At 42.7% G+C, this 13,626-nt stretch overlaps 1 protein-coding gene across 2 annotated transcripts in view; it reads right to left on the bottom strand.

Annotated features, from left to right (window-relative positions):
- Positions 1-5,127: 5,127 nt before the first annotated feature.
- SPATA7 (spermatogenesis associated 7) overlaps positions 5,128-13,626 on the bottom strand; it is a 73,125-nt gene continuing 64,626 nt past the window's right edge. For both annotated transcript variants that reach the window (XM_077820394.1, XM_077820395.1), the window contains exons 10-12: positions 8,833-8,910; positions 6,361-6,418; positions 5,128-5,883 (exon numbers count right to left, since the gene is read on the bottom strand). In XM_077820394.1, the coding sequence (XP_077676520.1) occupies positions 5,401-5,883; positions 6,361-6,418; positions 8,833-8,910 (619 nt within the window). In that variant the 3' untranslated portion in view covers positions 5,128-5,400. The remainder of the gene's footprint in view (positions 5,884-6,360; positions 6,419-8,832; positions 8,911-13,626) is intronic.

Below are 13,626 nucleotides of genomic sequence, written 5' to 3'. Positions count from 1 at the left end.
CTGCAAATTGCTGATGGGCCCATCAGACACTCCTCCGGTCCCTAGTTGCAAGTTACACTGAGACTACTTGAGAGAGTAAGGGTTGTACAAGCAGGCCCTTTGTTTTCAGTACTGAAGACAGAGTCCAGCAGCTTAGGTAGTTTTCTACATATAAAAAACCGCTTGTCTACAGTAAACCAAAATATTTTTAGCTCTAGTTTCCTTCCTCTCTGCGAATCATCCTAATTTCTGATCAAGGGGCTGGCTGACACTGAGGCCTTCCCAGCTTTTCACTGAGCAGGTCCAGTTTTAGATGAGCTCAGAGCTGCTTGGCAGATTCATTAGTAGCCATCATGCAAGCGATGACTGGTATTCTCCCCTTTTCCCACCCACTCCGGAGATACATTACCCAGTGACATGTTTGGCTTCCGCTGGCCCAAGACCTATGCGTGGGTATTTGAAATTGGACCTCTTGGCTAGTAGTGATGTGACCTGTTGCAACAGCTGCTGCAGTGGTTTGTTTTACTAGTTGCCTGTTCATGTGTAATTACGATCACTGTTATCTGGAGAGGAAACTGATCATTGCTGGATGGAGCAGATTTCAATTTTGGGGATGAGGGTTCTACAGAAGAAAACTGAAAGATCTGACTCTTTGTGTATTTGTTCGTTTTTAATCCCTACTTGCTGTTCTTTTTCCCCTAACCGGTATCTACCTGTGTGCCCTTCCTTAGATTGTGAGCTGCTGGGGTGGTGTCAGTCCCTTCTTGAATGTCTAAAACACCCTCCACACTGAGTCAGACTATAACCAAATGAGAAAGGGCTGAAGTTCATAAAGACAGCATTATATAATAGTTCTCAGCACAGAACCCATTATCCAAAATGTACGAATATCCCCCTGCTTGAGAATTTCATTTTTCCAACAACAGATCTGTTCCCAGAACCATTCTGTTAATTATGGTTTAATGGTAGCATTTTTCTCAAAGCTGTTTACAGAGTTGGGTAAATATTAACCCTATTTTACAGCTGGAGAAAGGAAGGGAAAAATACACAACTACAAAATGGGGAGTAACTGGTTAGGCGATAGTACTGCTGAGAAGGAGCTGGAGGTTATAGTGGGTCACAAGTTGAATATGCATCAACAATGTGATGCAGTTGCCATAAAGGCTAGTATTCTGGAGTTTTGTGAAGGGGATGACAGCAGTGCCACCTAATAGTCAGGCCAGGGTGGAGGCATGTTGTCTTCCTCCTAGGCTTCCCTGTCTCACTATAGTTCTGCCATGTTGGGGTCTGTCCTTTCAGCGACTCAGCCCTCTGGCCAGGTCACACATTCAAGTCCACCCCTTTCAGGGTACACAATGAGTCCAATGATGTGGACATTTTCAGAAGTCATCAAGGGCTTCAGGACTTCTCCCCTGGGTTGGGGTTATAGGGTCTGGACTCTTACACCTTCAGGATCTTCCCCCATTAGGTTCCCCACCAAGGAACAGACTTCTGTCATTGTCCCCTCTTTAGGAGTTGGTAGGGGAGCCTGGGCCCATCCTCTCCACCAGGTTCCAATCAGGGCCCAAGGGTAGGCAGCTGAGATTCGCACCTTGGGGTGCTACGCAGCTGCCTCCCTGGATCACTTCCTACTGGGTAAATTAAAGAACCGAACACAAAACCAAAGTCTCTGACCTTCAAAAGTCACCAGTCCCTCCTTTACAGGTTTGGTCAGGTCAGCATCACAGCCTCAGGCTAAAAGAGTTTCTGGGATGCGCCTTCCGAAGAGCAGAGGTCTGCTCCCTTCCACTACCTGACACCTTCTGAGCTGCTCTGCTTCCCCTTTAAGCTGTGCCTCCATCTCCTGCAGACTTTGGGGGTGCGGCTCAGAGAAGTACCTTCGGCCCAGAGCTCTCCTTAACCCCTTGCTCTCCAGTGTGAGGTTTGTACACACCATCACAGATGTATTAACAGGACAGTTACAGTGCTTCTCGGCGGCGTTTCAGCGGGCAGTTCTCCGGTGGCTGCGCTCGGCGGCGCGGTGTGCTGCGGACGCACACAACTGCCCCAGCAGGCGCCATTGCGCCCACGGGCACCTCGTTGGGGACCCCTGGTTTAGGACAATGGTGCCCAAACTTTTCCTGTCATGCCACCCCTTACTAGTAATGGAATCTGTCTGTGCCTCTCCCTCCATTACAGCGTAGTTGGCTCAGCAGAGGAGCTTGCGCTGCAGGTGGAGGTGGGGACAGAACTGGGGATGGGGGAGGAGCTGGGGCTAGGCTGGGGATGGAGCTGGCCTGGGGGCAGAGCAGGGGGCGGAGTGGAGCTGTGGCTGGGGACGGAGCTGGCCTGGGGGCAGAGCAGGGGGTGGAGTGGAGCTGGGACTGGGCACGGAGCAGGGGGCGGAGTGGAGCTGGGGCCAGAGCTGGGCTGGGGGCAGAGCAGGGAGCGGCGTGGAGCTGGAGGCAGAGCAGGGGATGGAGTGGAACTGGGGCTGGGGGCAGAGCCGGGCTTGGGGCGGAGCAGGGCTGTGTGGCACTCCTTCCCCACTCCCATGGGGGCTGGCCTGGGCCCCACTGTGTCTAGGGGTACCTGGTCCTGCTTCAGTGCAAGGGCCTGGACTTCTCAAGGTCTCTTCCAGCCCTGTATTTCTATGAAACAGAGATACAGAATGGTTGCAAATTGTCCAAAGCCACAGAGCCAACTAGCAGCAAATTTGGGAATACAAAATCTCTTGAGGCCCAGATCTGAATTCTGTTCCCTGGGCCATGCTACCATTGTGTGGGTTAGATATTTATTATAAACTACGTTTGGAGTTATTGGGCCTCGTTTTCCCTCACATTAGGACACCTCTTCAGTGCTCCGAGCAGTGCAAAAGGAATAAGTTACATTTACTCTTACTTTCATGCTCCTTTACAGTGCTGGTATCAACAAGAAACAGCACCCCTATAAAGTACTAGATATAGAGTCTGTTTCTCCACTTGCCCTGTATGGTCATTAGCATCTAGGCGAAGTGCTATCTTTTTGGCTAGGTAGCATTTTACCCCCATTCTGGACAGGTGTAAATGGTGCAAGAACAGTAGAGAATCAGGGTTATTTATTAATGCTGGTGATCATGAACCCAAATAAGTTACTGTCTTATGCAGGACTAATAAGTAGAAACATTTTGTATCATTAGGGAAAGTGTTGACAAGGTGATAATATTTGACAGTAAGCAAAATCTCCAGTTATAACTAACAGCCACTGGTGCAGTAGTTGTAAGTGCAATTTGAAATAAAGGTGAACACTATTAGGGTCACGTTATTCTCTGACACAGACCCTTATTGACTGGAAGTGTACTGAGTTTAAGTCAGGACACAGCATTTACAATCTTAATGGTAGAGGTTGTGACTGTCTCATTCCCACCATAATATTTTGGTTTAATGCTACTTCTGGCAAAACTTGAATATTATGCAAGAGAAAACAGATACTGTGGTACTAAGGCAGTACAGAAGAACACAGACAGACCAAAAACCGAGCTTGCACTATTGATAAATCTGATCAATGAGGGGTCCTTTGCTACATTAATTTCTGAAAATTGCAACCACACAAGTAACTGCACCCATTGGAGCTGAAGTTAGCAGGTGTAGCTAGTTCCTTATTCTGCAAAATTGTTTGGGAAAGACAGTTAATCAGAAAATGGAGGGAAGGAAACAGGTAGAGTTGTGTAGATAAGCTCCAACCACCTAACCTTGTTTCTGGAAGAAGGAGATTAAGAGATAAAACCAAGAAAAGAGCACGTACACTGGAACAGGTGGCCTTTTCCAGTTCCTAAAGTTTCTTATAATTAATCATAACCTTTGTTTAGCCTCTTCAGTTGTGCTGTTCCAATACAGCAAAGACAGTTACTTATTTCTCACAGATACTTCAGGATGAGCTGGATCAGGAAGATGAATGGCAGTAATTTAAGGGGAAAAGTAGCAAGATGTGACTTACCATATGTATTCTCAGGCCCAATCTATTTAGGTAAATGTTGAACCAACTAATTATATACTTAAAAATACTGAAGTGTAAGATAGTTTAGGATACCAGGACGATGTCAAGCAACCCACAGTGCTTCCCTCTGGTATTAACCCCTCTTTTAAAGGTGGTACTGTTAGGCTAGGCTGGAGACACCTTGGTGCAGCTACAGCATGAAGCTTGCTCAGCTACTGTTCAGGCTGTAGCTGTACGATGGATAAACAAAGAACTTCAGTCTCTCAGTTTGCTAGTGCAGTACGTTTCATGTGTATAAATAAAAACCTGCCCTATCTACATGCCTGATGTTTTAGCCAAAAACTCCTGATCATGAACTAAAGCCCAACTCTCGTCAGTTTATTAAAATAAAAATATACGCAGCACTTTAAATCAAGGCTTTCCTCAGTGCAGGAAACTGAGCTGTACATTTTAGTGTTGTGCAGTTTGACAACTGTTGCAAAATCTCCACCCTCCTAAAATATCAACTGAGTCATGAACATCCAGATTAAAACAGTGTACCAACAAAGCCAGCCGACTGCAGCAGTTACCGAAAGATATCCTTTCTTAACCTCCTGCCAGCTTGCTGGCTAAGTGAAGACTGGGGGTTGCTATTATGGGAGAAGTCCCACTGCTTTCTATAGCAGGTAAAGACAGGGTAGAAAAAATCTGGCGTATTAACACAGGAAAGAAGGGAGTGAAAGGAGGAGGGAGCACCTCCTAGCAGCCAGTCACTGGCACAGAGAAATGCTCATGTTTCAGACTATGACTGTATGTACATAGGTCATTCCTATGTAACTGGATTTGAAGAGGGGTTCATCTCCTCTTGGATATTTAGGACAACCTTGAACAATGGACTAGGAGTGCCAAGAAATGCAGAAATCCCCTTCAATGTGGATGCAAGAACTCCATGTTCATGCTGCACATTTCCTGCAGACACTAAACTCTGTGTCTTGTTTTTTGATGCTAATCAATCCTAAATTCTCCCTGCAAAGTGATACTGAAATGTTCAGTTACAGCTTAAGCTGTGATCTTAGCCCTTGGTGGCAAAAGCTTATTGTATCACAACTGTGCTTTAAATGCTTCAGTTATTGCACTCATTTATTATAAAAAACAAAGAATAAATAATATAAATTATTACATCTCTAATAATCCTAAAAATGTCTCTAATTTTAGCACTTTCAACAGTTATTTCCAAATTAGACACTTAGCTGAAATATATAAAGTCCTTTTTAACCAGTGACATTTGACACACTACAGGTGTATGTTAGTACATGGATCAGTTAAAGCCTGATTAATAATACTTGTATTCCTGCTGGAGAGGCTATAGCAGTGTCCAAAGAGAAAAGTTAAAGGTAAAATGAATGATTCACTAGCATTTATTTAACAAATGTCAGCTCTCTGCAACAGTCTACTGTCCTGTTCTGCAGCTAGTTCTTGTCTACTACTTTACATAGAGGAAATTTGAAGGGCCTCTGCAAAGTTTTCCTCAAGGTCATCAAGTTCCTTATTTGATTCAAAGTCACTGTCACAAGTGGTTGAGTTCAGTGTTGGCTCAAATGTGTGTGAAATACCTGAGGCTTCTTCAGATTGCACTGAAGAGTAAGGATCTGTTCCAACACTCACCACTTCAGTTATATCTTTTGAAAAGATATCCTTGTCATGCATCTGCTTTGACATTTCACTGTGTACGGAGTGGTTTAGTTTGTCTGTCTCCTTTGATAATAAATCCATGGCTTTTAGGAACTCTTCACTTTTTGTAGTCTTATTTTGTTTCCAGTTTTTGCTGGTAAACTGGAGCTGGTCCAAGGTCTCAAATCTTTCCAGATCAAATGGGTCAATCACTTCCATGCTGCCATTGACTCTCTCAGATTTCTCTGTGCTGCACCCCACGTCGACTTTGAGGACATCCAGTAGGTGGCGCATTTTGTTCTAGAATTTAAGGGAAGAAATAAGGTTCTTAATCACTTATGGCCCACTGCACAGCCGCCTGCAGTCTTAAGACAGGATCTGTAACAGATTTCATAGTCCAAATAGCTGAATGTATTAAGAATTTATTTTCAAATTAGTATGTTCCATATAGTTACATTTTTGAGGAAATACAGGATGCATAAAATCAAGTAACTTAATTATTCTTATAATTACTTTGTAGCAAACAATCAACTTGCTGAAATAACTGTTACCCACTGTGTGAAAGTATGCATGATGTGGGTGATCTAGAAAGGTCACAATTCCCTCTTGCACCGCTGACAAAGTACCAGCACACAATCTCTCATTCAAAAGGTGGATCTGTATTGAGGGTTATGGTTACATCTGCAGCATTTTTAAAAGTGCACTGTGGAAAGACCTCTCTGAAGTCACATACATGGACTGAGAACATTACAGACTGTGTTTGGAAAACGAACATACCTCATCCAAATGGTGCTTATTTTGCTCTATGTGACGCTCAAACAATCTCTCCAAAGCCCTAAAAATAAATAAATAAGTAAGGCTCAGGCAGATCATTATTTTGAGGAGAGAAAGATACAATGTCCTAAACAAGCGTATATGAGTAAAGGATCCAAGCTCCAGAGTCTTCATGCATTTACTAAGGGGAAATAATCATATTGCCCTCATTATACTTTGTCACAAAGGGGCCAACATTGTGTCTACATGCTAACAGACATTTGCTCAGTGGGCCAAGCCTTGTCATAGGGCTGAATGAGAACACTAACTGATGTACCCCTTGCTCTGTCTTAGCCAGTCTCAGCTCAGGTAGAGTGAGCGGACGCCACAGGCTGAAGCATTCGCAATCCCATAACTCCTCGCCATAGTCGCTGCTTGTCAGGGTTCCATCCCCACTCTGCATTCTAGGGTACAGATGTGGGGACCTGCATGAAAGACCCCCTAAGCTTATTCTTACCAGCTTAGGTTAAAAACTTCCCCACGGTACAAACTTTGCCTTGTCCTTGAACAGTATGCTGCCGCCACCACCAAGCGTTTTAAATAAAGAACAGGGAAAGAGACCACTTGGAGACATCTTCCCCCAAAATATCCCCTCAAGCCCTACACCCCCTTTCCTGGTGAAGGCTTGATAATACTCCTCACCAACTGGTACAGGTGAACACAGACCCAAACCCTTGGATCTTAAGAACAATGAAAAATCAATCAGGTTCTTAAAGGAAGAATTTTAATTAAAGAAAAGGTAAAAGAAGCACCTCTGTAAAATCAGAATGGTAAATACCTTACAGGGTAATCAGATTCAAAACATAGAGAATCCCTCTACGCAAAACCTTAAGTTACAAAAAGACACAAAAACAGAAATATACATTCCCTCCAGCACAGCTTATTTTACAGGCCATTAAACAAAAGAAAATCTAAAGCATTTCCTAGCTAGATTACTTACTAATTTAACAGGAGTTGTAAGGCTGCATTCCTGATCTGTTCCCGGCAAAAGCATCACACAGACAGCCCAAACTCTTTGTTCCCCCACCTCCAGATTTGAAAGAATCTTGTCCCCTCATTGGCCATTTTGGGTCAGGTGCCTGCGGGGTTACATTAGCTTCTTAACCCTTTACAGGTGAAAGGATTTTGCCTCTGGCCAGGAGGTATTTTATAGCACTGTATACAGAAAGGTGTCAGAGTAACAGCCGTGTTAGTCTGTATTCGCAAAAACAAAAGGAGTACCTTAGAGACTAACCAATTTATTTGAGCATAAGCTTTCGTGAGCTACAGCTCACTTCATCGGATACATACTGTGGAAACTGTAGCTCACGAAAGCTTATGCTCAAATAAATTGGTTAGTCTCTAAGGTGCCACAAGTACTCCTTTTCTTTATACAGAAAGGTGGTTACCCTTCCCTTTATATTTATGACACTGCTGATGTGCAGAGGTACAAGCACAATCCTATACTCCCAGCAGACCCCCTGTCCCAGGCCTGGGGAGGGGGAAGAGACAAAACACAGCTTCTGCAGCTCACTATGGCAAGGGAGAGAAGATCCCTGAGGCCCTCTGTCATGGCCTGTGGGGAAGGTGCAGAGAGAATCTCTGGTCCCTTCTTCAGAGACTGGGGAGAAGAAACTGTGAGGAGAGAGTCAGGAAGGAGATGCTGCTAGGGCATCCCTGTCAGGGCCAGGATTGGTATGGGCTGTGCCCCTCTGCTCCACTTGATTTGAAGTGGGGGAACGAGAAAGTGGAGTAGAAGGGTAGAGAATGTGCATGAAGGAAAGAGTGGGGGGATGAGGAAACAGATTGAGAATAGAAAGAAAAAAGAATTAGTGAGAGTGAGGGAAAGAAAGGAGAGACTGGAAACAGGGAAAGAGAAAGAGAACGGGCTGGTTGTTGGGGATGAGAAATGAGAGACAGAGGAAGAGAATTCAGTGCACAGACACAATTTAACAGTAAGGGAGAATAAACATTGGAAAAACTTTCCAAGGGACATAGTGGATTCTCAATCATTTGAGGTTTATAAGATTGGAGATCTTTCTAGAAAATACGTTATAGTTGAAACAGAAATTATGGGCTTGATGCAGAAATTACTAGGTGAGGTTCCTTGCTTTGTGTTATATAGGAGGTCAGCCTAGATTATTACAATGGTCCCCTCTGGCCTTAAAATCTATGCATCTCTGATAGGAGAAGAGTGACAAGAGATGAAAGAGGAGAGGAAGAAAGAGAGCAGACTATGAAGATGTGCCAAGATCTACAACAGAAGTAAAAGTAAAGGAGAGAGAATGAGAGCAAAGGGAAGTTATGTTTTTAGAACTGTATTTAATAGGAGGTTAAATGCCAAAATCTTATTATAAAAATGTCACCAGGGTCAGAGATACTGCACTCCACACTGCTTACAGAATCCAGTCTGTTTTGAGCCCAGTCCCTACAAACCCTAAAACAAAGATATCTAACCTGTTGGAAAATAATCCAAGCTTCAGAATTTCATCTGTTACATCTTCAATGAAACTCAAATACCGAAGCTCTTCTTCTCTGCACAGAGAACAGAAAATCCAGTCTGAATGTTTAAAAGTAGAGACATCTGTCACACAACAGAGCAAGAAGCTCTACCTGCTAAGGGAAATTACTTAGCAAATACCATGGAGAAAATGGAAACCCTTATAGCTCTTGGGACCAATTTAGCTTCTTGTCTTACAGAAGAGGCTGATGGGACACAGTTACTTAGGCCCCATGTTTAGGGTGAATAAAAATAGGCTCTGTATAAAGTACAATGATATCTGCAGAAATGTTGCCAAGGTTCCTCCCCCACCCTGAACTCTAGGGTACAGATGTGGGGACCTGCATGAAAACCTCTTAAGCTTACTTACACCAGCTTAGGTTAAAACTTCCTCAAGGTACAAATTAATTTTATCCTTTGTCCCTGGATCTCCACTGCCACCACCAAACTCTAACTGGGTTTACTGGGAAACATAGTTTGGACACGTCTTTCCCCCCAAAATCCTCCCAACCCTTGCACCCCACTTCCTGGGGAAGGTTTGGTAAAAATCCTCACCAATTTGCATAGGGGACCACAGACCCAAACCCTTGGATCTGAGAACAATGAAAAAGCATTCAGTTTTCTTACAAGAAGACTTTTAATAGAAGTAAAGAAATCACCTCTGTAAAATCAGGATGATAGATACCTTACAGGGTAATTAGATTCAAAACATAGAGAATCCCTCTAGGCAAAACCTTAAGTTACAGAAAGGACACACAGACAGGAATAGTCATTCTATTCAGCACAGTTCTTTTCTCAGCCATTTAAAGAAATCATAATCTAACACATACCTAGCTAGATTACTTACTAAAGTTCTAAGACTCCATTCCTGGTCTATCCCCAGCAAAAGCAGCATATAGACAGACACAGACCCTTTGTTTCTCTCCCTCCTCCCAGCTTTTGAAAGTATCTTGTCTCCTCATTGGTCATTTTGGTCAGGTGCCAGCGAGGTTATCTTTAGCTTCTTAACCCTTTACAGGTGAGAGGATTTTTTCTCTGGCCAGGAGGGATTTTAAAGGGGTTTACCCTTCCCTTTATATTTATGACAATTGTCAAGCTTTATGTTAACTTCCTGCTCTTGTATAAACTAGTCCAGAGCTCCTGAGGTGGGCAGTCCTGCAGGAGGGGTGACAGATCACAACCTGCTTTGTGCTGTGAGATCTGGAAAGGGCCAACACTGCTCAAGAAATGGGTAGTGCTAGCCAGGTAGGGGGCGAAGACATGATGCAGCGCAATGCTCTGATTCAGCAGCTTTCACAGGGGTTTCTAGGGAACTTCAGTTGCTACTCTGTGGTGGGAGGGCAGTGTTTACACTGAAAACCTCCCTTACTTCAGGATAACATTTCCCTGTTCTGCAAAGGCATTGCTGGTGCAGGGAGAGGTAATGTATACACCTCGGAGCCAACTTCACTCATTCTGATCCTTTCTTTTTAAATTTCAACGGAAACAGCTCTTTAGCAAGGCAAAAACATTCCTCTGCAGTGTCTGCAACCCAAATGTTGCAGCATTCAGCTAGTGCAGGAGAATCAGAGAATGAAACTCACTAGCACCTAGCACAACAGGTCCTGCTCCATGACCAGGGCTCCTAGTCACTATGGTAATACAAGGAATAATAATAACAGTCAATTTTAATTGTAGAGTCAGAGAGATACAGAAAGAAAAACAACACCCTGAGTAGAAAGTTCATCAGATTAACATATTTTCAGTGCTAACAGGCAAAGATTTTACTAGTAACGATGCTAAGGAATTTTTTACACAAGAGTTTTAGCCTGTAATTACTCCAGGAAGAACAGGGGAACGCTAAACTGTTCAAACAGCTAAGCATTAAAAGTATTCCTCAGTGGCATGTGCAAGCAGCTGTCATTAAGAAATATGTAAGAGAATTAATCAGGCATCAGCATAAAAATGTATTGATGTAATGTGTTGTAAAATTTCCTTTCAAGTAAACAAATAATATAGCTAAAATGAGTTGCTTGGATTATGGGAGTTCAACATCACAACTGCTTGAAGAGTGTTGAGGTGTTGTGGACCTCTTTGGCTAAAATTCCTTAGAGCCAGTGGTGATGCCAATCACTATGGCTGGGAGAGCCTCCAAAAGTTTAGAATTCTGTTGAGACATCCTAATAATAATGACAATAACAAGAACACAGTAATATGTTCCCCTTCTATAGCATCTTCCAAGGATTCCCAAGTGCTTTTCAGTCAAGTCCTCTTCAAGATAGGGAAGCATTATCATTCCTTTTATAGATGGGGAAACTAAGATATAGAGAAATTATGTGACTTGCAAGTCAATGTAACAGCTGGGAATATAATTCCAATCTCTGACTCCAGGGTCTCACCAGGTTTCTGGCCAGAAATACTAGGAGAATGGTTTCCCTCATGATCAGTTCTGTTCCTGCATACACACTGGAAATAACAACAATCAACCAACTTATCCGTATGTTTCAGAACTTCAAAAAAGGTTGGGTTCTAAAAAAGAGTGAAGGATTGGCGCAGGAGTTCTGACTTTATCTGGACGGGGCTGCCCATCCCTACAAGTACAAGACCAGGAAGGAGATCTGGATTCTATTCCTGGCTTTAGCCCCTTCTGAACCCAGTTGCCACATCTATGAAATGGGGATAACTATCTAGTTCACCAGGGGATTGTAATGCTCAGTTCACTAATGTCTGCAAAATACTTTATGATATTCAGATGGAAGGGTCTATGAAAGTGCAAAATACTACTAATGCCTCTCTGAATATCCTATTTCTTCAAAGTGCTTTCCTCTTCATTCCTATTGCATGTAAAAGGGGATCTTTGTTTTCAGAAGTTTCTCTGTTCCTGCTACTTGTTCTCCACCTGATGCCTGTTTGCAACATTACACTTCGGTTGCTCTGGAAATGTTTGTTATATATGTATGTTGTCAATACAAAGAAAAGACCATGGTATCAAGGGGGGAACTAGTAGCAGGAGCTCTACAGAAACAAAGGTCCCGTCTTCATAGAAATATTCCGAGTAATAAACAAGAACAAGAATAAACAAGAAGAGCAGAATCTAGTCACTTTTCCCCAAAAAAGTTGTAGCTAGTTTTCCTGATTTTTAGAGCTGTGGGGGATACTTCACATGCTGTCAAATGGATTTCTTTATTTGTAGCCATGTCAGATCCAGATCAGACTCTGATGTGATAGTTTATTACAGTGCCTCATTTATTGTTTTAACATAGGAACATAACAATATCAATACTGGGTCAGACCAATGATCCATCTAGCCCAGCATACTACCTTCTAACAGTTACCAGTGCCAGATGCTTCAGAGTAAATGAAACAGAATATGGCAATTATCGAGCAATCGATTCCCTGTTGTCCAGTTCCAGCTTCTTGCAGTCAGCGGGTTAGGGTCACCTAGAGCATGGGTTAGTATCCCATACCACCTTGGCTCATAGCTATTGAAAGACCTACCCTCCATGAATTTACCTAATTCTTTTTTGAACCCAGTTATGCTTTCGGCCTTCACAACATCCCCTGGCAACGAGTTTCACAGGTTGACTGCACTGTGTGAAGAAATACTTTCTTATGTCAGTTTTAAACCTGCTTCCTATTAATTTCATTGCGTGACCCCTGGTTCTTGTTTTATGTGAAGGGGGTAAATAACATTTCCTTATTCACTTTCTCTACACTACTCATGACTTTATAGCCCTCTATCATATCCCCCTGAATCATCTCTTTTCTAAGATGAACAATCCCATTCTTTTTAATCTCTCCTCATATGGAAGCTGTTCCATACCCCTAATCATTTTTGTTGCCCTTCTTTTTACCTTTTCCAATTCTAAAATATCTTTTTTGAGATGAGACGACCAGAACTACATGCAGTGTTCAAAGTGTAGGTTTACCATGGATTTATATAGTGGAATTATGATATTTTCTGTCTTGTCTCTGTCCCTTTCCTAATGGTTCCTAACATTCTGTTAACTTTTTTGACTACAGCTGCACAGCTGAGCAGATGAATTCAGAAAACTATCCATGATTACTGTCTTTTCTGACTGGAAACAGCTAATTTAGACCCCAACATTTTGTATGTACAATTAGAATTATGTTTTCCAAGGTGCATTACTTTGCACTTAACATTGATTTCATTTGCCATTTTGACACCCAGTCACCCAGTTTTGTGAGATCCCTTTGTAACTCTTCACAGTCAGCTTTGGTCTTAACTACCTTGAGTAATTCTGTATCATTTGCAAATTTTGCCACTTAACTAGTTACCCCCTTTCCACATCATTTATGAACGTGTTGAACAGCACTGATCCCAGTACAAATCTCTGGAGGACCCCGCTATTTATCTCCTTCCATTGTAAAATCTGACAATTTATTCCTGGCCTTTGTTTCCAATCTTTTAACCAGTTACTGATCCATGAAAGGACTTTCCATCTTATCCCATGTCTGCTTACTTTAAGAGCCTTTGACGTGGGACCTGTCAAAGGCTTTCTGAATGTCTAAGTATGCTGTATCAACTGGATCACCCTTGTCCACATGCTTGCTCAAAGAATTCTAATAGACTGTTGTGGCATGATTTCCTTTTGACTCTTCCCCAATAGATCATGTTCATCTATATTTCTCATAATTCTGTTCTTTACTATAGTTTCAACTAATTTGCTTGGTATTGAAGTTAGGCTTCCTGGCCCGTACTTGTTAGGATCATCTTTGGAGCCTTTTAAAAAAATCAGCATTACATTAGC

The sequence above is a fragment of the Eretmochelys imbricata genome, chromosome 6, assembly GCF_965152235.1.
Source record: "Eretmochelys imbricata isolate rEreImb1 chromosome 6, rEreImb1.hap1, whole genome shotgun sequence".
NCBI lineage: Eukaryota > Metazoa > Chordata > Testudines > Cheloniidae > Eretmochelys > Eretmochelys imbricata.
Note: the sequence above shows the minus strand (reverse complement) of the source record. Positions and strands in the feature narration are given on the sequence as shown.